At 46.2% G+C, this 27,741-nt stretch overlaps 1 protein-coding gene across 1 annotated transcript in view; it reads left to right on the forward strand.

The window, feature by feature from the left end:
* Positions 1-27,741, forward strand: part of CFAP100 (cilia and flagella associated protein 100) — a 260,512-nt gene that overhangs the window by 162,686 nt on the left and 70,085 nt on the right. Inside the window, exons 11-14 of the mRNA XM_069643397.1 lie at positions 682-748; positions 12,214-12,365; positions 17,483-17,618; positions 20,179-20,381. Coding sequence (XP_069499498.1) covers positions 682-748; positions 12,214-12,365; positions 17,483-17,618; positions 20,179-20,381 — 558 coding nt within the window. The remainder of the gene's footprint in view (positions 1-681; positions 749-12,213; positions 12,366-17,482; positions 17,619-20,178; positions 20,382-27,741) is intronic.

The raw sequence follows: 27,741 nt of genomic DNA on the forward strand, positions 1-27,741 counted from the left end.
CCCAGCCAGACGTGGTCCATTGTAGGCTAGTCCATGTCGTCACAGTCATGTCCTTGCTCGGGGAGGGACCATCACCCCTTTGTCACAGGGGTTTTTACCTGTGGTTAATTCCCGAAAGGAATTGGGTATGGGGATCCAAATACAATATTGACATGGCAATACTTCTCACCTTACTTTTGGAAGTTGGGAGCCTACAAGTACATTCTCCAGCCAGACTGAACTGAAGAGCTCTCAGGCTAGCAAAAATAATGTGCTGTGGTCTGAGATAGGGAGGAAGAGGATCAGTGATGAGTCATTGGAAATCATATCCCGCACTCCATTTTTGTTTGGTTGCCTCCTGTTCATTTTTCAAGCCACGTGGGCCATCGTCATTTCTTAGAAAGCCATTTGTTTCCTACAGGCGTTCATTCAGCCCAGCCTGGTGTTAAAATAAATGTGTTGTACAATATTTTTAAAAAAGAGCCATGCTTGTTTACTGGAAAGACTTGTTGTGTGGGAAGAAGCACACCATTTCAGGTGAAGGGTCTGTTCCATGGCACCCTAACTAGTATGCTGGTAAATGCTCTGACATAAGTGGGGGTTGGATTAGCTTGATCTTAGGGTGTACATTTGTCTGAAACTTTTCTTATCTGGGGCTCATGCCATGATAGTCTATTTGAAACATTGATTCTGCATTTCTAGGAGCATTTCGCCCCTAGTGGTTGAAGAGGAAAGTACGGATGGATCAGTGTCTTCAGACAATGATGAGGTAAGCAACCCTTGACCTGCTCCATCATGTTCCCATTGTGATGTTATTTGTAGCTTGTAAAGTGCCCATACACTGTGTGCTGCACTGCCTTTTAACAGTGAACCTGCATAGCCTTGACACAACCTCATTAGCTTAGCAAAGTGTAATATATTCCTAATCTTTTCTGCTGACAAACTATAGATATTCTGGAATTTGGCAGCAGATAAGATTCATTGTCAGTTGATGCCTTCTGTTTCCGGTATACATCTCTCTGCTGGTACCTTGCCATGCCATTGGTCCTTTCTAAATTGACAATGACTTGCCTCTGGGCACCAAAAGGTGGTGGCAGCTGCAGTAGGACCCACCACAATGTTTGACTTCTGCTGCTGCTGACCGGCATACAATCATGGCTTCTTACTGGGGGGGCAGGGGGCTCTTCCTTCGCTGGCATCTCTACTTCCTCTCTTTGTACTGCGTGCTATATGTTCCTTGTCTGACTCCCTCCTTGGGGCCTACTTTGGGGGCGGGGGGCGTTGGGCTGGCATGAGATGCTACTTACGCATGCCGCCTCATCTGTGTCCCATCAGCACACATCCATGTGGCCTCAACTATACAAGTCTCTTCCCACATCACAACGTGTCCTGTTACGGGGCAAGTTGCACCCTCTCAATATGGTAGTGCGCTTTCACTGCCATACAGCAACTGAGGGGCTGGCGACCACACGATCCATATGCACCCACTCAGCTGTCTGTGCCCACTCCCAGCGGTCCACGCCTCCATCTTCAGCGCACTGGTGCACAATGTAAAGAGAGCAAGAACTGATCAAACAATTTAAAAAGACTGTGAATACACAAACAAAAACCACAACTATGTTTAAGGAGCAGCATCTAAAACGCACACTTTGGAACAATTCTCTTACCGCTGCTCTCCATTAATGGACTACCGCGGCTACATATTAAACCGGCTTGTGCATCCTCTGATTCAGTGATAACCACTCCTCATCATCCAGGCGTCACCTGGGGAGGCCTGGCACTCAAGTGCACGGTGATCCACCTCACCAGTTGCGCTGTGTCACCCTCCAGCATATTCATCTGCCGTCGAAGTTCCTATAATAATGCCCTTAGGTTCCCCAGAGCTGAAACAGGAGTTCCTCATCTATCTTTAAGTTGAGACGGAGATCATCTCACCTCCAGCAGGAAGAGAGCCATGCTAATAGTGTCTGGGATTCGAAACTCAAGATGTCTGCCAGCATTTACCCCCAACTCCAGTCTTTCCCGGCGTGGTGCCCCTTGGATATTTGAGGAAACTATTACAAAGGTAGTCGGCAGTCCTGGTGAGTATCATCAACCTCTTCATTTTAAATATACATGTGATCCATGTATAGCGTGAGCAGCCCCAGCCTGTTGCTTCCGCATGCAAGCTACTGCCCCAACAGCCCTTTTACAAATCATAACCTTCTTCTCCTTTGGAGTTCCAGCACCTTACTGGAACCTTACCTGTGACTCCAGAACCTGATGTAATGGGTTCCAATTAGATATATGTACTTAGCTTCTGCAGCTATGAAGCAATATATACACATTGGCCACGTAGAACAGAAACCATTGCAAGCTTGGATACATATTCTCTCCCGAAATTAACACCGCCATGCAGAGACACTTGCTTTACACCAGAGTGTAGTTTGCAGGAGAGACAATCGTACAGCATGTGGCTGCCCATTGTGTACTTGCAACAACTCGTACATTTGATGCATTCCTGGAGTTTAAGAGTGTGCGCCATTTAAGAGTATGCGCCCGGTTGCCCCTGGGCCTGTTTTTTTGCGCTTCATTAATAAAAATCAAATCAAATCAAATTAGGGATTAATTTATGGTCCAAAACAACAATGACAATATATGGTTACACCTCTGATCCCAGCCTTTATGAGGCCATCCCCCTGGCAAAAAGGATGGAACAATCCATGGCTGGCAGCAGTGCCAGGAGTATAGACAAAGCAATGGCATTAAAGGATAATGCAGTTTTTGTGATGAACTGACACCTCAAGGTGACCATCAAGGCTGAGGCTAGTAGCGGCGAATGACAAATGCTTCAGGTGCGGAAGTGTTTCCCACAACTCCACTTACAAGAAGTGTCCAGAATGGAGGTGCAGTCCTTCATAAATCATTTTTCACGTGTGTGTTAGTAGGCCAAATGACGTCAGACTGTAGGGAAGCCCGATGTCACTACATTGGGCAATTCAGAAGCAACGCCGCTGCAATGTGAAGACGACTTTACAGAGAGATAAATGGACATGGTTCTAGTCTTATGTGGACTTGAACATTTGGAAGGTCACCCCAAACCTCTTCACCATTATCCATATCCAAATATTTCATGATATACTACACCAGGAGATCAGCACACAGGCAACGATGACCATCACTCCGACTGCTTATTCTGTATACCTAATAAAACATTTGATATGTTCCCAAGCTCTCATGCATTATAAGCATTGGTTGGTACACGTTTGCAGCTGCTGCAAAATTCCCTATCTTGAGCCGAATACATCGAGCAACATTCCATATCACACAGAGTCCGGATGCAGCTCAACAGTTGTTGATGATCGGGCAGCCAAATTTAAAATGTACAGCAGATCCACCAGAATCAACAAAAGACGGCATGCTTCCAGATGCACACACAGACCTACATATCTTCACCAGCTATTATCCCACTGTGTTCATCAGTGCATTGGGCAAACTGAAGGGCTTTCACCACAAGCAAGTCTTGGATCCCAGAATGCAACTAATCAACCACTTGTTCCACAAGTCTACAAGACAAACTGGAAACCTTTCTACAGTAAAAGAGAGATTCCTGTCGCGATTGAGGAAGTGGAAGCAGCAGAATGGGGTCACCCCTATCTGGCATGCAAGGGTTCTGAAGGAGCAGTAAGCCTGAGCCGGAACATCACAATAGACATGGACCACCTTTCCAATTTTACTGAAATGTTAAGTAAGAGCAATGTTGCCACAATATTTTCCACCCTCGACATGAGGTCGACCAATCAGTAAAGTGAATTTAACAGTTGGCTCCAAGAAACTAACTGCCTTCATCACTCTGTTTGGACATTCCAAGCATGGTGTCCGCTGCCTCAGTCTTGATGGGCAGTTTGTTTAAAGTCATTAAAGAAGTTGTTTATTTTCAAGATGACCTCATCTACACAAGCACCATGCAGAAACACATGGGTAAGGGGCTGAGCATTGTGTTAATTGTTTCTGGGCTAATCTGTAACAATGTAAAAGTTGCATCTGCCGCCTCAGAGGCCATTGTTTGATTTACAGCTTGCCACCTCGCGGCCTCGGGAGTCTGTGTTCCCTCTCCCCTCCTCCTGTTCCTTCTCCTGTGTCGGCCCTTGGCCCGCCCCCTCCCTGATTGGGCACTGGCCTGCTGTGTGTTTCTGGTTTAGGTAGTCTCCTCCCGTAGCGCTCGGCACAGCTCATACTGGCGCACATAGTAAGAGGCTGAGCGTTGTGCTCATTGTTTCTGGGATAATCTGTAACACTGTACAAGTTGCATCTGCCCCCTCAGAGGCCATTGGTTGATGTATAGCTTGCCACCTCGCAGCCACTGCAGTCTGTGTTCCCTCTCCCCACCTCGTTCCTCCTCTGTTGTCGTCCCTCTGCCCGCCCCCCTCCCTGATTGGGCACTAGACTATTTATTATACCTTTGTGCCCAGGGCAGCCCCTCGGCCCGCTGCAACCCCTCTGGTGAAGGACCCAAGGCTAAGGACAGCTCCAGTGGATGCAGCTCCAGATGGTGTCTGCCGGTGTCCGCCAGGGAAGCAAGCAGCCTGCAGCTATCACACCTGTTACGATCATTGAGGTAGGGGCTCAGTGTGGGAGCACTCACTGCACCCCACTAAACTGACCCAACACCTTAAAGTAGGTCCCTGCTTCTCTCATTCCTACACAGGCCTTAGAATGCCTGGTCTGCAGGCTCTCCATCTCTCCTGGCCTCTCTCTGACTGTGGACACCATCTACAGGCCACATGGCCAGGTTGCCCTCTTCCCCTCGGAGTGGGCTGACCTCCCCTTCTCTTGACTCTACCTCTCAACTTCTCCTCTGAGACCTAAACATCCACCTGGATGCTTCTAATCCCTGCCCTGGGCTCTTCCGCAACCTCTTCAACACACGCTCTCTCTCCATTTTACCCTCTGGTCCGGCACACTCTGCCAGACACACCTTGGATGTTCTCATCTCCTCAGACATCCTCCTCTCTAACCCTCTCACCACTCCTCTCTCTTGGACTGACCGCTTCCTGATTTCCTCTCATCTGAAGTTCTTTTTCCCTCAGGCTAAGCCCACCCCAGCACTGCCAACTACCTTCTCAGTCATTCGGCCCATGAAGCATGTGTCAGTGGATGCCTGTGCATCTACTTTCTCTGCTCTTCTTACTCCTGTGGCTGACTCACATTCTGACACAGCCCTCTCTAATCTGCATCTTGCTATCTCAAACACTCTGGAAATCCTTGCCCCTGCTTTGAGAATCCATCTGAAGCCTACCTCGAAGTTCAACTCTTGGTATGATGCTGACCTCTCTGCCCTGAAACGCAAGTGTAGGGTGGTTGAGAGGAAGTGCAAGGCCTCGAGCATTTCCTCTGACAAACTGGCCTGCTGACTGCTCCAAAGACAATACAGAATCTCTGTCCTGCCCAAGCCCGCATATCTGTGGACTCTAACTACATGGCTGAACTCTTTAAAATCTGCACAGAGCTGGACAAGCCTTCTGCAGTCTCCACATCTCCGGTTTCCTCCCAGGCCCTCTGTGTCGCCCTGACTTCTCACTTCACCACTAAAACACAGGACATCCTGTCCTCTCTCTCCTCCTCCTCACCCTCCCTCGGCCCCCCTCTGGCCGCCTCTCCCTCTCCTCCTCCTTTCTCCTCTTTCTCTCCTACAACACCTGACGACGTCACTAGAGAAGTCCGATCTATGAAAGTGTAGTCAAAAAAGGTGATCCCCTGCTCCTCCAGAACCATCAAGAACCACATTGACACCCTCGCTCCAGCCTTGGCCGATTTCTGCAATCACTCTTTCGCCACTGGACCTTTCCCCTCTCTCCTCCAGCACTCCCTTGTGCAACTCCTTCTTAACAAGCCTTTAGCCAATCATACCTACCAGGCTAACTACCGCCCGATCTCTATCACTCCTTTCCTGCGGAAATTCCTGTAAAATCTGGCCATCTCCCAGCTTACTTTCCACACTAAATCTGCTGGTTGCCTCCACGACCATCAGTCTGGCTTCAGAGCTGTTAGAGGCACGGAAACTGCTCTCCTGAACACCCGTGAATATCTGCCCTCTAATCTTGATTCCAGCATTCCTTTGGTTCTCATCCTTCTTGATCTTTCCTCTGCTTTCAACATGATCAACCACACTATTCCGATCAATCGACTCCGCGAGAACCTGGACATCGCAGATCATGCACGGTAGTCGTTGACTCCTTCCTTCTAGACAGACTCTACCAGGTCCAACATGGGTAATTTCTCTCCACTACCTCTCTCCACATGTGGTTTTCCACAGGGCTCTAACGCTCTCACCCTGGCTCTTCAATGTCTACTTTCCCCATTTGGCCCACCTGATCGCTACCTTCTCCTCTAACTTTCAGTGTTATGCAGATGACATTCTTTCAGGCTCCCCACAGCCTCCTCTCCTCTCTCGCTCATTCCTGACAGTCTTTCCACGATTCAGGATTGATGCGCCTCCAACGATTTCTGCCTTAATGCCAGTAATACTGAAATCCTTCTCATTGGGACTCTCGCTGCCGCTTTCCCGCTCTCACCCTGACCGCCCTCCATTGGTCCTCTTCCTTCGCCTTCCTGTGAAGCAAAGAACCTGGGTGTCATCTTTGACTCCACTCTCTCCTTCTCTCCTCACATCACAGACCTTGCCAAGTAGGCCCACTACTAGCTTCATCTCCTCTCAGGTATTCTTCCTTTCTTCACTTTCCCCCAGAATCTCACAGTCTCCAGAGCCCTGGTTCTCTCTAGGCTGGACTACTGCAACAGCCTCTTTCTCAATCTGCCTTCCTCTACTCTCCGCCCTCTTCAACTCATCAAGAACAGAACTACGAGACCTATCCTTGGCCTTCAGACAGGGACCGTGTCTCTCCAGCCCTGAAATCTCTACACTGGGTCCAGGTGGCTGCAAGGATCAAGTTCAAGACCCTCTGCATAGTCCACAAAGTTTTCTGGGGCCCGGGGCCCGCATTACATCAAACTCTCTCTTCCAAAATGCCTTCTTTTCCGAGCCCTTCGCTCAGCTACCTCCAACTCTCTAAGGGTCAGATGCTTTCCAGGCAGAGAGTAGGGGGGAGGGATCTCTACAGGTGCTACCTTCTGGAATGGTCCCACTGCCCCTCTCAAACATGAGCTGGACCACCTGAAGTTCCGGAAGCAGCTTAAGACCTTCCTTTTCTCCTCTGATTTCTCTCTCTCTCTCTCTCTCTCTCCCCTGCTGACCTACCTGTCTGCTGCACTGACTGGTTTACTGGCTACCCTCAGAGCCTCGTTGGGTACCAGGCTCCTCCTTGATCAGTCTCCACTGCACTGCCCCTGTCTCTACCACGCACTTAGTGGCTGTAATTGTAACCTCTATAGTCCCCGGCCTCCTTGCGCTTAGCCAGAGCCACACTGTCCTGGCTGCACTTACTCAGAGAAATTGCTGCAGTGATTGCTCTTCCCACCTCCCATTCACAGCTACTTTCCCCTCTCCCTTCCCCCTGCACTTTGCGCTGTTGCACTTGCACGATCTGAATGACACAAGACCTAGTAAGATAGCCTATCTTGTCCTCCCTCTGTCTTCCAATGCTTTATATTGTCACACCTTGAAAGACATGTGTATAGGCGCGTTATAAATTACATATCAGATCATATCATGGATGGTCTCCATCATACCGTTACATCATGAGTGAACATGAACTGACCAGTAAGTGCCAACTTTTTGTACCAGAAGTCGACTATCTTGGGCACACACACTCCCCGCCCAAGTGATCCATCCCAAAGGCAATCTCTTGAAGGCCATCTCGAATGCACCAGTGCCTTTGACAAAGGAAAAGCTGATCTCATTGTTAGGTCTCTGTCAATTCTATGCGACATTTGCCAGAGGTTTTGCCCCCACTGTAAAAACCTCTGTACAAGTAGATGATGAAATGCGTGCACTTCAATTGGGAATAACAACACGCCTTCCAGGGGGCAAAATGGCTTATTGTGCAGGTCCCCATTCTAACGAAGGGAGGGCGCCATCCTCACTGTTGATGCCAACAAGAAGAACATGGGGCTATCTCAAGAGAGAATGCACCGTACCCTTTGCCTCCAAGGCCCTGCACCCACCAGAAAATAACTGTGCAGTGATAGGAAGAGAGGTGTTGGCCTGTATTCTGGCAGTGCAGCACTTCTGGCAGTATCTTTGAGGTGCGCCTTTCGTGCTTTGGACATGCCACAAGCCATTGCTGCAAGCAGTCTGCACTGCCTGCAACTCTGTAGTGCTTCGCAGGCTGGCCTGATTCTTTGCACATCTGCAGGAATACAATTATGTCATAGAAGAGAAACCTGGGAGGCAAAAATGCTGCCGACTATGTATCCAGGTTTCCCCTTACGGAAGATGCAGAGAAGCTGAAGGACACTCACTGTGATGCTTTAGTTATGGATGACGAAGTGGAGGTTTTAGCCAATGGCTGTGTCACCAAGGAAGTGTGGTGTCTTGCTGAAAGCAAGGAGGATGTGTTGCAAAGTATATGACACTCTGTGCGAGTAGCCTGACCCCATGCCACAGGCCTTGATCCCAGTTTTCTCCCGAGTCACAAGATGGAGGAAGAACCATCCATGTGAAATACTGTGCCCTGCATGGCTGACCAGATTGCACTGCCCGGATGAATCAGATAGCTAACTGCTACACGCAGCACGACTTGGTGTTACAATCCGAAAGAGGGTGCTTTGCAGGGATTGTGACGCTGACGCGTGTTACAAGGCAAGCATCCCTCACCCCTGTCACTGTGCCTCAGAGCAGATGGTGTCCCTTAGCAATTGCACTAGTAGTCAATAACTGGTTCCTTCTGGTAAAGGCTCATCCGTGTTTGCCAGTATTCTGGCGGTAAATCCACCAGAATACCAGCAAATGGAATTAGCGATACCGCCACTTGGTGAGGTGGTATTAACACTATAGTTATTACCTCCGCTGGTAATACCACCTGATTACAAGTGGCGGTTTCCCAGTGTGAATCCCCATTTAAGGCAGTCCATAGGACTGCATTGCAGAGTTCTGCTGGTATTCCGGTGATTTGTGGAGGTAAAAGTTTATCGAAAAAAACTCGACTTTTTATTTTTTCATTTTTTCATTTTTTTTCATTTTTGGGTGCCCCGCATCTCCGTGTCCCCTACGATTTTTATCTATTCCCGACCGCCCCTATAATTTTCAATGAGTTTTTTCGTAAAAAATATTTTCGAAAAAATGTCCATTGATGTAGGAACGTTATTCGTGCCCCACACACCCTGATGGCTACTTAATGAGTGGAATACTAATGTGAACGCTCCCATCGACATGCAGAAACTGCGGGACAATTGTGATGACAGCAGGGAACACGTGTGCCAGACTAACAACATTTCCAGTGCCACAGGAGAACCCATCTTCAGGGTGGGTGATTGGGAACAACGTTGTTACATCGCCAATATATTTTTCGAAGAGTTTTTTGCAGAACATTTGTCAACAAAAAAACTAATCGAAAAATATAAATGGTGGGGAATAGGGAGTAAATCGTAGGAGAAGGGAGGACCTGGAGCGGTTGGGAGGGGGGGGGGGGATTCCCTCCCACCCTCCCACCCTCCCCCGCAAATATTGAAAACGATGAGTTATTGGCGAAAAAAAAGATTTCGGCAAAAATCTAATTAAAAAATAAAACGATGATCTAACAACATAGAAACAGGTGATTGGGTCAAACTCCAATAGCCCTGCTACGAACATGAAGCTGTATCTAAGGACAAGTTCACTTATTGTCAATCTCCTTTTCCCAAATGGCTCTTTTTTTTTTACATTTTCAACATAAACATGCTACATGCCATTTAACCATGGTGCGAGTGCATACATACATTGCATTATTCATTTGAAACATCTGTATGCTTTTGTGGCACTGGACTTAATATGACCTTGCTCTGAGTAATGGTGCTCATAGGGTGCAAGACCTAATATATTTGTGATCTCGGGAAGGGCCTCATGAATAATTTCCCAGTGCGCCATTTCAGGGAGGGACCCCTTGCATCCATTCCTTTTCCTGCTTGCCCTGGTCCCCATCGGGTCCACCCGTTCTACTTCATGCTGCAAAATTGCAGAATCCCCCATTTCAAGGTGAATGAGAATGAAAGGAATGTGTGCCCTTATGCGCCGCTGTCAGGGTCCTAGGATTCAATATTATACATTCATGAAACAGAGTCTAAAAGTGAAAAATCAAACCAGACGAAATCGACTTTACTCTTTCCTGTTACTCTGTTTTGTAAAAACCCGCAAATTACACTTTGTAGACAGCATTGACAATGGATTCCTATGGAATCCACCTGCTTTTATCAGGTGCTGAAGACAGGCGGATTTTATTGAAACACAGTAGTTTAAAACCTGCATGAAAATGTCAGTAGGCGCTAAATATCGGGGCTCATGTTAACCCATGTGTAGGGTAAGATACATGCGTAACATACATGCCTCCATGAAACAGAATATCCATTGTTGCCTCCCCATTCTCTCAACCATACAAATGCGAGAAGATTTTCACCAGCGTGATATTTTTATGCTGGTGAAAACCCAATGGATTTCTGTGGAATCCACCTGCTTTTTACACCAGCAAAAAAAACAGGTGATTCCATAGGAATCCATTGTAAATGCAGCAAATGACAAATGTTTCAATGAAGGGACCTGTTCACACCTAAGTGCAAACGGAGGCAGTGCCATCTGTAATTTATAGGAACTTAAAAAAAGAGCCCATACTCTTTAAAGTAGGAAATGGAATGCACGGTGGAAATGTTAATTATGTTTTATGCTTCTTCTCTGCCTCCAAATGGCACAGTAATGCCCTGTAGTGTAAAAGTAAAGGATACATTGCTACTACCTTACTTGTCTGCCTTACATGAGCGCTCCACAGATTTTAAAATGACCCTGGTGGCGGTCATTTTATAATGGATGGAACTGTAAAGGAAAGTGTCAAATGAAGGCTTAATGCTTTTAAAGCTTAATTTACCACTCGAGCTTATTTTTTATTGTGGCACAAAGTGGCGTTAACATCTTCGCTATGCTTTCCTCCTCCGTCTTGAAAGTACACCTCTTTTGTATGCTTGCATGAGATTTTCAGACTGGTGGAAAATGAGTTGATTTCTTTGGAATCCATCTTCATGTAGCACCTGGTTTGCTATTGCCATCTGCAAAGCATAACTTGCAGGAAGCATTTACGTTTTTAGCAAAACAGAGACTAAAAATCAAGTGTAAAGGCGATTTCCCTTGGTTTTACTCTTCGCTTCTACACTTGGCCTTGTGAAGGTTTACAGCCTCACTTTAAATGCAGTGGCATATAAAATAATTTGTTAACTTAAGGCATGGTGCATTTACGTCTCCATTTAATGTGCCGCCTTATTTTACAGCACTGACGAGAGGGCAGAGGGGCACGGAGCGGAGATAAGATCTCTACCGTACTCGCCTCCTCCATCTTGTGAGGCTGCATCGTTGAACGCCTGCATTATATTTTCATGCAGGCTTGCATCCTATGGAATCCGTCTCTGTTTTGCACCTGGTCAAGACGGTATTGTACCAAAACATTTCAGCCCATTAGTATGCGGTAGATTTCACCAGATCTTTTTCTGCGCATTTCATCGCAATATAGAGGGGGATGGGGTGGTTTTAGGTATTGATAAGGTGAGGGGATGTGGGGACGTGACTTAGGGGTTCTCCCCCCACATTCATTTGTGATGAAATGTGCAAAAAGAATTCAGAAAAATCGTATTCGCAGTAATGCCATGTTATCTCGTAGATCCGTCAAGACCAGGTGGATTCAAGGAATCCATTGTAAACACAGCCTGCAAAGCGTATTTGCAGGAGACCTTTAGGTAGAGATGGAGTGGAAAAATAAAACCGTAAAAGCGGGGTTGCCTCCCTTTTACTCCTTCCTTGCCCACTTTGCCTCGTGGACATTTAAAATTGCATGCAAGGGACCCAACCCTACGTGAGTGCTAACGTCGGTGGACCCCTGAATGCAATTGACATATTTGGGTAAAATGCCCCTCCCTTGGCCCCCCAGTTGCATTACTAATAATATGAACGGCAACTTTTCCATAGCTTAGGAGCAGTAACATGCTGGGAACCTCTGGTTGCATTGTGTGATGGGCACTTGTCTCCAAAAAAATGAAGTAGGCGGGCAGTGTGCTGTGTAATATTGTGGCTGGTTTGTTTCCTTGAGTCGTTCTCTGTGCTCCTGTCTCCCTCCGGCACAGGATCCTCCGCTGTACTTCACAGATTCACGCCAACTGCTCGATATTTTCACGGAGCTGGAGCAGCAGAACCTCTCGCTCATCCAGAACTCTCAAGACACAGAGGAAGCGCTGGAGGAGATCAAGCAAGAGACTGCCAAGACACAAGCTAAAATGTGAGTGCACGCGCTCGATGCTTCTTTGTTCCTTTGACATTGTTGTAGTAGCTAGGGCATAGATGAAATGTCAACCTTGAAGGTAACCCCAAGATCGGGAAGTACATCCCTATCAAAAGTTATGTTCTGTGGTTTTCTGTAGCTCTGCTGCTACCATTCCCATGGTCGCTTGGCACTAGAAATATGAAGGGTACAGTATGGCAGTGGAACCATCAGTTAAAACATTTTCAAACCTTGTTTCAAACCACTCTTTGGAGGGAAAAAAATAAACAGACTCTGGGGAGGTGTGACAAAGTCAAATGTGTCCAGCTGGATGGATACAAGTGTGAGATCTGAGCAATGCTCACAATTTCTGCATACTTAAAGGAATGGTTGGCTCAAAAAATTTTATTGCAAAAAAAGATGGGCAATAATAAAAAAAATCGATTGGCACGTTTTACAATTTTGAGAAAATGAACCACATGGGGGCATCCATTTTGTGAAATGGATGCCGCCGCTGTGCTTGCTTTGAATTTTGCGGCACTAATGAAGGAAAAGCCAGCCAGCTGTAGTAAACAAAAGCTACCGCTGGGTGGCTTTTCCTTCATTGGTGCTGGGACTCGGAGGACGCTCAGGATGGAGACCGGAGACTACAGGCAGAAAAGCTGCAGCTGCATCTCGGTAAGTGCTATTTTTTTAATAAAAATAAACAGTAGCTGCGTTTTTTTTTCTAAGTTTTCCAGGCTGGAGGAGCCCGAGAAACTTGAAAAGGAAAACCCAGGGGAGCACCGGAGACCCAAAGTGAAAGCCAAGGCAGCAGAAACACAACGTGGTTGTGTTTCCATGCCGCAGTGTTTCTGCTTAAAGCTGTTTTCCCATTTGGGGCTCTCGGGCTCCCCACGGGGCGCCCGAAAGCTCCAAATGGGAAAACAGCTTTAGGCAGAAACACAACGCGATTGTGTTTGAAAACGCTGCGGTTTTTCTTTCCAAGTTTCTCAGGCTCCTCCGAGCCGGAGCAGCCTGAGAAACTTGGAAAGAAAAACCGCAGCGTTTTCAAACACAATAACGTTGTATTTATGTTTGCGGTAGCTTCAAAAGCTACCGCAAACATAAATACAATGCTTTTAAAGCTGCAGTTTTATTTCTAAGTTTTCCGGGCTCCTCCAGCCAAAAACACAGCTAGTGCTAATTTAAAAAAAAAAATAGCACTTACCGAGATGCAGCTGCAGCTTTTCTGCCTGTAGTCTCTGGTCTGCGTCCTCCGAGTCCCGCACCAATGAAGGAAAAGCCACCCAGTTGTAGCTTTTGTTTACTACAGCTGGCAGGCTTTTCCTTCATTGGTGGCGCAAAAGCAAGCACATACGGGCATCCATTTCACAAAATGGATGCCCCCATGTGCTTCCTTTTTTAAATTTTGAGCTTCATTTTCTCAAAATTTTACATAGGGACTTAAAAAAAAAAGTGCCAATCGATTATTTTTATTATTGCCCATCTTATTTTGCAATAAAAGTTTTTGTGCAAACCATTCCTTTAACTCACACAAAAACCCACACAACCACCTCTCGCACAGCAAATCGCACGCACTTCACCACACTGCAAGAACAAACAAACAACACATAAGCCGCACCAACAGCACACGAGGACTGACATCGATCTGATATTCACACCCAAGCTCAGCGCACAGTGAAAACCGAACTGCAGCTGCCAACAGGACACCACTTCTCTGACTATCCTACTCCCTCCTCACCCGGCTAACCCGGCCCACCTTCTCGTTTACACATCCGCCTGAGCGCCTGGGGTCCAATTCAGGTGGTGAAGGTGTGCGGTACATATACCTTTAACATTAACAATACTGCCGTTCCCCATGATGCTGACCCCAGAGGGTGTACATGGGATCTCCCAGGGCTCGACCACCCTCCCCCGTCTGCTGACCAGCCCACATAATCACACAAAGAGAAGTTCAATGCAAGAGAGACAAGTCCTGAAATCTATTGGGAAAAGGATTGGTCCATAAGCCTTGAGCTTGACCTCCTGCTGATGTATATACTTAACGAGAAAGCGCACATCACAGAGGAGACAGCTGGGGTAATCGTGTTCTCACCAGTAGTTTTCAGCAGCAGGACCTTGGCGGGCAAGCAGCTTTAGAGCAGAGACATTAGAAAATAAGGCTTTGGGGGATCAAGAGAGCCAAGGGTGAGAATGTTGAACCCTTGGCAGAATTGGTGAGCCACCCTGACAGGGACGCCTGATTCTTTGACGGTAGCCTCCGCTTTATGAAGTGAGCCGCGGAGGCACATGTCTGCATAAAGTAATCCGAACAGGATTCAGAACAAATGTTCAGGGCCCAATCTGAAGAAACCAAACCAATGTCTTCCACTACCAATATGGTCCAGTGTTGCTGGTTAAAGCCTTATTGCCCCAGTTCTCTCTAGGCCACTGGTATCAAAGTGTGTGGGGACCGCACCGTACCAAGGAAGTTCTGTAGACGGTCATCAAAGCAGAGAGGTGGTGTGTAGGAGAGGCTGGAGTTGTGAAAAATCAAGAAAGAAGGCAGACATGCAAGGAAAAGGAAAAGGAGGAGGGAAAGGACGAGGAGAAATGGAGTGGGTAAAATGAGGCTAGATTTGGAGGAGGGAGAGGTCGTGCCAGGGGAAAAAAGAAAAAGGAGTGAAGGGGAGGTTGGTGCTGAGGGAGGGAGAGAGAGAGAGAGAGAGAGGAAGGAAAAAGTAGAGGTAACATCAGTAAGGCGGTAGAGAATAAGTTAGAAGGAGTCTAGGCAAGGCAGCCCAGAGTTTGTGTGGGAAGGGGAGAGCCCTTGCCCACAACGTTCTAGGGGTTAGTTATGTCTCAGATCTTGACGAACGCTAAATTGAGAGCAGAGTGGAAGTGAAAAGTGAAGCATACTCAACAGGGGGAAGATACTGTAACCACTAAGGGATCAACAGACACATGAAAGCCAAGGACCCCAGGTTAAGCGTGTTTATTAAATAAAAACAAATGCTACGGTATTCAGTAGGACTGGTTAAAGAGGGCGGGTAACTGAAATAGGACAACCAGGCTCTGCTAGCTTGTAGTCAAAGGGAACCATTACGACCTTGCCGGTATCCTGGTGGTAAATCCGCCAGGATACCGGCAAATGGTGATACTGTTTCCGGCATTCGGTACGGTGGAATTACTGCTGGATTCCGAGAGCCGACGTGACGGTGTCAATCCCCATTCCTGGAGTCCTATAGGACTCCATGTGGGGATTTAACAGTATTACCGGCACCGATAATAGCTAGGCCATAGATGAAATGGCAATCTTGAATGTAACACAAAGATTACGACGTACATCCCTATTATAAGTTATGTTCTTGTGTTTTGTTTAGTGCTGCTGCCACCATTTCCATGGTTGCTTGGTACTAAAATACGCAAGGTACAATATGGTAGTGGCACTGCTGTTTGAAAACCTTTTTAAATATTATTTCAAACCTCTCTGTGGTGGGAAAAAAACAGACTATGGGAGGTGTGACAAAGTCACATGAGTCTAGCTGTGTTTGATGGTGCCGGTGATACAGGCTAATTTTGCCAGTAGGGTGTCGAAATTACATCAAGGTACTAGCTGGAGGTAATTCATCCACCCCACCAGCAAACTTGTAGCTGACCGGTGCAGCAACATGCCAGTATGCGTTAATACCGGCACATTCTTACCGCACCGGCCAACTTATAATGAGGCCCAAAAGAATCACGCACCTCCTTTGGGTTTTTATCTGAGCACTTATTTATTGGCTCTTTAGGTAAGAATGTCAGGATTCTGTTGTGTTTGAGTTGGGAAGTTGCTCTCGCCAACATTGGTGTTCAGACGTGTGCAATTTGAGCACCCAAGGCTCTGGTGAACCTTTGGCAAGACATTGAACATGAATAGCATTATTTCGGACACTTCCAGGGAAAAACAATGTACAATGAAAAGATATACACATTTAGATACAAAGCATCCAGAACAAAAAAACAATAATTGGACAGATGTCCTGAATTCGTAAGACAGGCCAAAGCTGCCATAGCCACTAGAAGAATTGAAAGCTCAGTGGGCCATTTGCATAAGAGCGCAACAGGGTTTCACAATGCTATTCATGTACAAGTGACTGCACGAGGAATTTTAATTTCCTCACTAGTTTATTATATTCTTTCGCGGTGGTCTGACTCACAAGTGCGGTGAGGTCCGAGTCCCTTTTTGAAATGCATAAATTTTTTGGCTAGAATTGCATCTTGGAGCTTTGCCTTGAAAAAGACCTGTGGAGGTCGAAACACGTGTTGGCATATAACTCTGACTCTTGAACATGGACATGATTAAATTATGAAAGATAACGTTGTGAATGTTATTAGTGACTCTCATTAGGGTTTTTCTTCATTTACTAAACTTAATTTCTCATCGCAAGCTATCTATTTTGTGGTGCTAGCAGCGCATTTATTTGGTGAAACAATTACTGTTTTTCTTTCATATGTAGTAGGTTTTGAGGTGCCTACTTGTTTCACCATAGTGCAGCAGCTAGTTGTATCACAATACCAAGCAGTGCTCATGTGATTTACTTGCTCAAGCGCTTCCATTCCCTAGCACACCTTAACTACACTGGTAACGAAATAGCTTGAATCAGAGCATGGTCAGAACTTAACATGCTTTCCTCCCCTTGCCTTCTCTCTCTGCTCTCCACATCTCCAGTGTCACATTTCCCACAATGAGATTTGGCTTTTTGTTTCAAGTCCTTTCACTGTCTCACATGGACCTTCATTTGTTTAGGGCTTAGACATTGGCTAGAATTTGAATAATTCATAAGTGCCTCCACCCCCACTCGCCACTGATCCCTGGTCTAGTTAAGCGATAAGACGCCTTGAGGTCATTTCCTCCTGCTATTTAAATTTCACAGTGATGTTGAAGTCACTTCAATAGCATTCGACACGTGCAAAGCATTGTCAATTTCTGCTCCCAGGTGCAACATTGAAAAGTATTTAGAGTCCATGCAAGGTGTTACAGTGGGACGTGCTCATCATTTGAATGACGGAATCCAACTTAATTACCCAAGTATCCCCCCGGGGTTTACCCTTCATGTCCGTATAGAGCTAGTTTAAGTAATTAACTCATGCATTGTGTGTTTTTCTCTTAGGGAACTGGAATCCCAGCAGCTAAAAGACCAAATCAAGCGCCTGAAAGAGGCCATCGCAAGAGAAGAGGAGAAAGCGAAGGAAATTCAAATTAAGTCTCAAGTCTTTTTTTCCGGACAGCACGAAGTAGAAGACCAGGTATGACGGTGTCACTGAACACTCCGTAATCCTGGCGTAAGCAACCTGACAGTTATTTTTAATAACATTTTGCATCTAATCTAAGAAACTAGTTGAAATTAAGTTTACTTCAAAGAAATTGAAAAAAATACACTGGAAAAGTGTGCGGGGAACCTCTTTTCATGTTAATTTTTTAAACCACACCATAGGCTTCACTATAAGTTTGGCGGTCCGGAAATAAGGAGGCCGGTCGCAACAGACCGTCGCCCTTTCCGGTCCGTCAAATTACAACACTGCAGGTAGGAGCCACGGTTCTCCCAGCAGGCCTGACCCATCGGGTTGTCAGGCCCCTCCCAGCATGGTTGTCACTGAAGCCCCTGCACGATTAGCTATGGTGCCTTTCAGTATCCCCATTCCCATGGAGTCCTATGCGACTCCATGGGACTGGGGATTTACCTTTTCCGCTGCCTGCCATAATATCACGGTGGCACCGGAAAGTCAGGCGGCAGAAACGGTATTACGGGGTTGACGTTAACCCTCTGCCTTCTGGCTGGTTTTACCAGCAACCCCGCAATGAGGGATCATATGTTGCTCGTGTCTTCCTTGCTCCTGTGTCGTTTTGTTGCAGAATGCAAGTTAGGCCTATCTTTCTCTCACGGTTTCGGATTGGCATTTTGCTACTTTTACTCAGTTTGTGAGAAGGGGGCGTGGTTTTCCATAGGAGCTTTTTTCACTCCGAGCATAACGTGAATGAAATGTGTAAAAGCCTTCCGTTGGGCTTTACACCTTTCATCCACGCCACTCCACATATTCATTCATTTGTATGGTGGACAGGAGGAGCGAAAGGTAACTTTTGTTTCCTCCGCCTTACATCCCCTCTGCCATACAAATGCCCCAGCATTTTGTCTCCATCCATAAAGCTGCCAGAATCCATAGGGATCCATCGAAAATGCTGGTAGATCTGCCAGAATACCGGAAAATGGAATGGCCATTATCGGCACTTGGTCTGCCAGAATTGCCGGCATATTACAAGTGTCGATAAGGGCCATACATCCCCATTCCATGGAGTCCTGTAGTACTCCATGGGGAATTTTGCTGCAATTACCGACCATGCCGGTAATAGACCCCGTTTTTTGCCAGTAGAGGTCATATTTAATCCTTAAACCCTAACAGCAAAGTTGTAGTTGCCAGTCCAGTAAAAGTTCTGGTAAACCTTATTACCGTGTACAGACAAACTCTGAATAAGGCTGTATTCTCCTCCCCATGTATTCTCCTCCCCATCTCCAGGTGTGGTTGTCTCGTATTTGTTGCGCTGTCTCTCGGTCTCCCCAGCCATTCAAAGGGACCTTTGACTTCTCCCACAGAAGACATCGACAAAAAAATCATGTCATGCTGTATTCTCGGCTTCACACATCCTCAACACCCTCCTAAGTGGCTAACCCACCCTCACTATCACCCTTTAAGAATATATGATATGATATGGCATTTATAACATCAAGTCCTCTCTTGTTTCATGCCCAGGAAATTTGCAAGCCTCTTCTCATGCTCCTCTCAGTAGTTTAGATTGATATTAAGTAAGCGCCATATTTTACAGTTGTCTCTTAACTTCTTTAATCTTGTTTAGGAATCGGAAGACTGGTTCATACGTGTTTGTCAGTTTATTTTTAAATTTATGTCTGGGCTTTGATGAACCTGGGTGCACAGCGTTAGCCTGATTATTTTTCTGAATATCAGTTTTACTTTAACATTTTTTTCCATAATGCAGACATTATTTCTGACGTTTGGAAAGCCTTGAAAATACCTCTTTTCTCATTTGGTATAAAAGAAATGAGAATCCTAAATTTGTCTTTTTTGCTTTTTTTATACTTTTCTTTGAAATTCACCTTTTTGCCAAGTTAATTGCAAACTTTTTTCAAGTTATTTTTCTACAAGAAAAAGGGTATTCAATTTGCCGACCAAGGGCCTCATTCCGAGATTGGAGGTAGCCATGGCGCTATTTGCGCCATGGCTGCCTCCAATACCGGGTCCGGCACCGGTCTAGTTCAATGGGGACTTACCGGTAAATCCCCATTGAACCAACCATTCCCCATTCCCATTTAAGCCCCCATAGGGCTCAATGGGAATGGGGAGGGCACTAATAACGGGCTCGTGTATAGCAGGCCCGTTAATAGCGCCCTGGTCCCTTAGCGGGACCCGTAAAGGACATGTGGTCAGACCACACGTCCTTTACGGATCCCGCTAAGGGACCTCGGAATTGAGCGGTAAGGGATTACCGGCACCGGTCTCCTTAACCGTGCCCAGTATCCCTTACCCCCCACCTGAGAATGACCCCCCAAGTCTCCCTTAATTCTGCTTTTCAGTGTTGATCTTAGAGTGACCTTCCACTGCAACTTTTAGGCACATTTTCTAGAACTCTGCACAAGCACCGTTTCGCCGTTTGTGCCTGATCTTGCTGCTTCATTACTGGCTATGGGGTAGCACCATGTTAGCCATGTTACTTACATCTGAGTCTATTGGCTGTCACCAAGCTAGGGCAGTAAAGGCTGACTTTCTAATGAATCGTTGTTATTCCTTCCTGTAGGACAAGATGCTGGAAGCGTTGAACACAAAGGTGACACAGGTGTACCACACATGCATAGGAGATAGCCAGGCCAGTTTAAGCACCCTTCAGATGCTGGCAATTATCGAGAACCAACTCTTGGACTTGTTAGATAACATGGAGAAGGTTCCACCGGAAAAGATGGAGTTGGCAGAGAAAGCCAAAGAAAAAGAAAGAAGGCTGAGGTAAGTCCAAATGCAGCATGAATGGCACTCAATTCATTCCTTCCCACGCTGCTACAAATCTCCCAGTATCATGATTGTCATATGCCCTAAACAACTATAGATTCTAACTTGCCTGCACTTTTTGTCTGCCCCGACCCTCACTTTGCACCCTTAATCTGATTTCTAGACTTTTTTTTCTTTTCCAATTGGTCAGCTCGTGCAAGCAGATCAAGGTCATGTGACCTCTGCCTTCCCTACCACAATATCACTGATTATCCTTCCCACTTATTTCCTCCACCCAGCTCTTAACTCTTAGATCCCCAGGCAACTCTTGCCCAGACATCCAAAGCAAAGGTCAGCAAAGACCAGAGTAATTCCATTTGGTCCTGTTAGGACCTGGTAAGCACAGGCCAGCGGTATGTGCATCACACCATATGCAAACATCTTCCAATCCCAGTCTTCATCCACACAAGCAAACAACCAGTACACCCCCACTTTCATACACCTCCAACCCACAGGGTGTTGTCCACATTCCTTTCATCACCACCCACACTCCACCGGTTTGGGTTGATTACATTGAATCTAATTGATCGAAGAAGAATTGGTAGAATACATTTTTTTTGATAGGTCGATTTTGCCACACATATATGTGGGGGGAGACCTCCACGCAACTCCCTCGTAACTCCTGTGCAATAATTATTACCCTAAACCCACCTCCCCACATATATATGTGGCACAATTTGACCAAAGAATTGCGACCGATTTTCCTTTGATCAATTCGGCCACGCAGTAATGTACCAATCCCTACTCCACCTCCAAAACAGATATATAACCTCATGCCCACTCCAAAGTATGGCATGCAGAAGAAATTGCAGACACATGATACACCCTCCACATCAAGAATGCAAGAATGCCCTAGCCAGGACACCCTTGATACTGCCAGGAGATCTGCCGCCACAGATGCACTGAGGCAATAGAACTGGCTGCCTACTGGTGCATGTGTAAAATTCTAGATGCTATCTGAAACGAGCAGCATTCCTTTCGAAAATATACATCTGCTAGGACACTGTTCCTGTGACCAGAACCTTCTGAATACTAAAACTCGAGCTTTAAATTGGAGCATAAGCTTGTTTACATTCCACGACTCCACCATATTGGACTTGATGCCTGGATCATTTGGGACGGAAGAACATCATATAATGGATATATAATGTTCAGGAAGCATTTAAAGACCCTTCCTTACATGGTGTCTGCAGGTCTTAATAATAGTAAATCCCTCTTTCCAGCATCAGTTGTTTAGTGCCATGATGCCATTAGGAGTGTATCACAGTCCACCCACCAAACACATCCTGGATGTCCTCATGCGCACATGCTACACATCCTACACCAACACCACAAGAGGGTAAGGAGCTTCCGGCATCCACTACAGAAGTCCTCTTGTAGGAAATACACTCATCCCAACATAAGCAATGCACGCAGGAGCTTTGTATGTCCATCCGGAACTCGTTCTCAATTCCATGCATGCAGCAGGACTAACAAAAGAGTGCATGGCAGATGTTCAAGCTCTCGCATAGAACGTGATCCATGGCTTAATGAATATTCTGCAACAACCAGGGAAAATGCAGAGAACATTCACACTTATCATGAGGGCAATGAAAGCAGAACAATGAATCCGAACATTAACTGGGAAGTCAGAGCATCCGAAACGAGGGGTCTCCATGGCACTGCCACCTTGTCTGATCCCAACATGGGCGACAGTACCCGGGGTATGCATATGAGTATGGATAAAAACCTATAACGCACACAGTCACCAAAGGCATCATGCCACTGAATGAGGAAGTGGCATGCTAAGGAAACCCTAACCTTGTTTTAGGTAGGGTTTTAAGGACTGTCAGCCTTTTGTCAGCTCAGACCATGGGACAATAACACAGTCCAAGCCTCATTATTGAATCATCCACAACTGTTAATATACCTAGCGACCAGACACATGGGGAAGAGGTGAAACAGTTCGGAGAGAGCCCATCATGAACCTAGATACTAAGAGAAAAAGGGACCCAGCAGCCAGAGCTGTACTCCTATAGCACACTTGTAAAAATAGGCTCAAGCTTCGTAACTTGAAGAATGCTAGGGCGTTTCTTTTCCAGTGGTCGAATGATGTGTTAGTGGGAGAAGGAATGGAAGAAGAACTAGAGGAACGTATATTGGCCAAGCAAAATAGGCTAGTTGGTACCAAAATTACATAAGAGGCAGTGGCTAAACCAAGTGAACCACACTAGAAATCCAGATATGGATTGAAGTGGGAGAATCTTACCCTATAAGTCAGCAGTAAAAGGATGTTTAGGGCATACACACAATATGAGAGTATTTTTTAGCAAATTAAAGTGCATTTGTATTCTGAAACAGTTCTCTCTTTGCAATCCATACCTCTTTGCAACTAGACATTCATGCAAATGAGACAATGCAATTTTACGTTAAAGCGCCTTATTATATCAGGCAATTATAAAATTAGAGATCCTTTCATACCACTGATCTGAACATATCCATGGAACAATGTAGATGGGAAAAGGAGGGCAGTCTCCCTTTCCTATTTTGTTGAGTATTTTACTCCCTATCTTTTTAGGTTGAGAGCAGTTAACTATTTTTAGGGGGTAATGGTGGCTGGTTTAGGGGTTGTAGGGCACAGCCACGCCATAAAAAAGGACTGGTTAAAAGGACAGGCTTTAATCAAGAGCCTGCTAGAAAGCAGCGCCCAGTGGGTGGGAGGATCCAAGACATAACTGAGAAGTTGGAGAACAGAAGCTTGGGTTTCAGGCACAGTCAAAGGCAGCTGCAAAGGAAACAACCACACTAAAGAAGCTTGCAAGCACTGATGTACGAAGGCAGCGGGTGGGAAGGATGGAACTACCTGGTAGGACCCCTAAAGCTAGGGGAATTCATATGCAAACATACAGAAAATAACCCCAAGGGTAAGAGGAGTAAGTTACGGGGATTGCCCCAGTATCCATTACATGGCATCCCAGCAGCCATGGTGCAAAGGCAAAGACCAAGAAGTGTGCTGAGAAACTTAAATATCCCTGAAACTGTGTGTAAACTGAAGGACACCGTCCTGGGTGTGGGTGCCCCTGGAGTTTGGGAGTTGGCTCAGGGAACGGACATTGCACTTTAGATACCGGCCTCATCCCACGTTCGGTGGTAACCTACTGGTTCTACCGACTGGGTGCCACGGAACTCGAAACACTGTTCCACCACCTGATATCCTGGTGCCACGGGGACATACAAGTCCCGGCGACCCGGGCTATCGGGCAGCTGAAAGTGTTAGTCCCCATTCCCGTTAAGTCCGATAGGACTCTACTTGAATCGGGACACGGAAGCACCGGCACATTGTAAAGGTGCTGGTGCTTCTGTGAAAACCATGCCTGCAGGGGCCTGTGCCCTTGACAAGTCAGACCTGCTGAGCAACGGCCCCTGTACCTCGGAGTCTGATATTCCGGAAAGGGTGCTGGTACGTTGCTACCGACACCCTTATTTGCGCACCACTAGGACCGTAATGAGGCCCCATATAATTTAAACGTAGACCTTCACTGGTATTCTTTTATAACTACCACTTCCCACTTCCAACAGATAAAATCCTGCTCAAAGTAGCCTCACTAACACACACATGCCTCAACCACGCTGCCCCCGCTACTTAGTCGATAGAATAAGTAAACACACCTCCAACAGACCTACTAGAACCTCCAACACTAATCTTCTCACAGTTCCCAGATTCAAACGCACCAAAATGGGTGGCAACAGCTTCCAGGTGAAAGCAGCACAACACTGGAACTCCTTACCACCTTCTCTAAGAACACCCCAAACCTACACACACTTTAGACGTAACTTCATACACTGGATAAAGAACGACGACAGCTAATTCCTTTCATCCCACCTCACCGCTCCCTACCTGTAAATATGTATGTTTGTAAATCCTTAAACTTTTGACTTTTTCATGACTTCTTCAATCATCTATTATCCATTGTATTTACTGCATTGTATCCATAAAACCATTGTAATTACTATACTGCAGGGGCGTTGCTAGGGGGGGCAAGGGGGCTATAGCCCCTGATCTTTTGGTTGTAGCCCGGGATAGAATCTCAGGAGCTTCACCCAAAAGACTAGCTAGCCCCCAGTCCCGACAGTTACAACATCAGCTTAGCCCCTGGTCTTTTCCAGACCTAGCAACTCCCCTGCTGTACTGCATTGTAACATGTAACCATACTGCGAATAACCTTGTTGCTCCTGCGCCCTCATATCCTCGGGTCTGGTGCGCAATACAAATGAATAAACTAAACTAAACTGTTATTTTAGAATTTCCCCTTTTGAGTGTGTTACCTAGCCAAAGGGTGTTTCGTCCACCCTCCACCCTAAAAATGGCAAAAATAAAGTTGTTGCAATATCCCCACATTTATATTATGTATTTATTTATTTATTACATTTATATAGCCCACCTAACCCTCAAGCATCTGGGCGATAAAGTTAAGAATATGGTTACATTAGAGGTGCTTAGTTGTTGGTTATACCATTTGCAGTACATACATTTACAAAGTGATACAATACAGTTGAACGCTACTGTTACAGTATGGGTATAGTCATGATGCAGAAAGATCGAGTCGTAATCATTTGACGACGCAGATGTAAATTACCTTGCAGAGAGGCCGATGTAGGACTTCTTGGAGTAGGGGAGATAGTTTTTGAGATCCTGGTCGAACAGCCAGTTTTTCTATTTTTTGCGAAAAGACCATAGGGTGGGGTCAGTCCTTAGTTCCGTGGGCTTGGCATCCAGTAGTTGGCTACAACAACCGGGAAGCTAGATCCCCCTGCTTTTTGCCTTTTGTATCTGTGTGTGGTCAGTTGTGCTAGGTAAGCTGAGCGGGCTGGTGTAACTGGTTCCGATTTGGAGATCAGGTTAGACAAATAGCGAGGATCCGCGTTTGAGAGACATTTGTGTGAGGGAGAGTATTAAACGTTTTGAGGTCTCTAATTGGATGTGGAAGATATGTGTTCTGATTTAGGAATCTTGAGTGCCACTCTGATTGCATTATTTTGAACAATTTGGAGCTTCTTGATGTTTTTTGTTGAAGTGCCTGCAAATATGGCATTGCAATAGTCTATCCTGGAGAGGATCAGGTCTTTAGCCAGGGTGATGCAATTCTCCACCGTGAGGTAGGATCTGCAGGCAGTAATGAGTTTGGTGGTGTAAGATGAAGCCGAGGTGATGGCGTTGAGAGAGTGAGTGATGGATCAAGGTACACCCCCAACGTCTTGACTTGTTTAGCTACTGTAATGCAATTGCCATCTATGTCGAAGGTTTGGTAGGATGATGGGAAGCTCTTAAGTTTGGAAGGTCTATCTATAATCAAGATCTCTGTCTTATCGTCATTAGGACAGAGCTCATTTAGGGCCATCGAAGCTTGAATGGCTAGGTAGATAGCATTAAGTGCTTTGGAACTGGTGTCATAGTCATCTGTGATGGGGATTAGAATTTGGGTATCATCAGCATAATTTGTATATGTGACACCCAAGTTGTCTAGTCTATCATAGTGTGGTTTTGTGAAGGCATTGTACATCGTGGTGGATAGGCAGGATGTTAGGGAGAATTCTCATTTATGGCTAATTTCCCACACCTAGTGAGTCCCCCAGCAGCTTTGCTGGACTTCTGGAGTTTATTTTTTTCCACCTGTTCAGAGTGAGAGCATTCCCCCCACTCCTACCTGTGTTTTGCTATGTGTTTCCATCTGTTTTTGTGATTGTGGACTCTGAAGTACACCACCTCAGTAGCCCCCTTCTTTGTGTGTGTCACACCGCACCTTCAGTGCCGTGGCACAGGGTTGTCTTTGAGACTTCCCCGACTCCATTTCTGAGGTGACTACTGTCCCCCAGAAAATGGTAAATTTACCATTAACTTTACTTGGTCAATCTACCACCGATCCAGTACACCCCATCTTCCATGGAGTACTGGAAAGGGTTAACTCGTATCACTTTTTATCTGTACCTCCTAGAGCATTGTTTCACTCTTTTAACATTTAGACTTGGCTGGTGGCAGTGGTATCTACCCTAACTTTTCTACCGCGATTATATTAAATAAACGTGGTACTGTTCTTGGCTATTATATTAGCCTCGAACATAAACCCGCTTGACCAAATCATCTTTCTTTTGGCTCTGGTTGGGTTTATTCGCCATTTCTTTTTATTAAAGTCCTTCTTGTGTTTTACTTTGCGTGGCAAACTAGGTTTGCCTTCTTTGTTCACTGTCTTTTGGCGAGCTTCTGCCCAGAAGCTCGCCTCAAGGCGCCTGGGTGTCTAGGTGGGCTGAATTTGAGGGAGGGGTGTAGTCACCCCCTGCACAGGGTATTCTAGGAAACCCAAGTCGCACTTTGTCATGATTGGCCAGGGTAGTTGTCCGGGCTGGACAACCCCCCTGCTGGCTGATTGACAGCCAGACTGCATGAATGGGGGTTTTTCGCATAAAAAGCAGGTTTCTTGGGCTAAAAGTCAGAGAGTCGCCACTGGAACTACAAGGAACCGAAGAGAAGCTGAGAGAATGACGGCTGCTGCAACTACCCCATCCCGGTGAAGCCCTGCTGCAGTCCTGAGCTATCTGCCCCTCAACGACTCAGAGAAGATCCAGTCCGGAGTCTTCTTCCCTTGTGCTTGGTGGGGATAACCAGCTCATCTTCTACAGCCAGAGGATCCTCTTCCATGGTAGAAATCGCTGCACACTGCTGTAGTGGTCCGGATAGCCACCTAAAGAGCCTCTCCTGTTTTTAAGGAGCGCACCTTTTATTCCATGTCGCTGCTGCCGGCCTCATCCCTGTGTGGTGCAGACCCCCTTCAGACGTCCTCCTTCTCGACGAAGCTCCAGGAATCGTGGGTCTGCGGGAAACCAACAGGAACAACTGCCAGGGCACCAGCTGCACCATTCGAACAAGGTACTGTGTTCTGTTGAGGAAACTGGGTGAATCCCTTTTTTTTCATTTCCGAGGCTTGACCTTGTCTTCCCTCCTTCTAATACCTTTTGCTTCCGAACATTGACAATATGGAAGTACTTTTGGCTCAGTTGAATCGTGAACTGTTAGACCGTGTGATCTTAGGCAACTGGCCCCGGTGTCTTTCGACCCTGGCTCCGGCCATTTGACTTTTGAACTCCTGTCTCTGAGTGTTTCTTGATTCTGCCTGCCTAACCAAAATATTGCCTGTGATTTTTTGCCTCCAACTCCCTCTGGGTATCTCAGGTGCTAAGTGTGTTTTTGCCCCGGTAGCATTTCATGTCACGGATACGCGTTTGTTTAGTAGACCGAACTGTCAAAAAGTGATCACAATCGTATCCGCGGTAACGTGTTTTTGCG

This window comes from Ambystoma mexicanum, chromosome 2p (genome assembly GCF_040938575.1).
Source record: "Ambystoma mexicanum isolate Mex_15411 chromosome 2p, UKY_AmexF1_1, whole genome shotgun sequence".
Lineage (NCBI taxonomy): Eukaryota > Metazoa > Chordata > Amphibia > Caudata > Ambystomatidae > Ambystoma > Ambystoma mexicanum.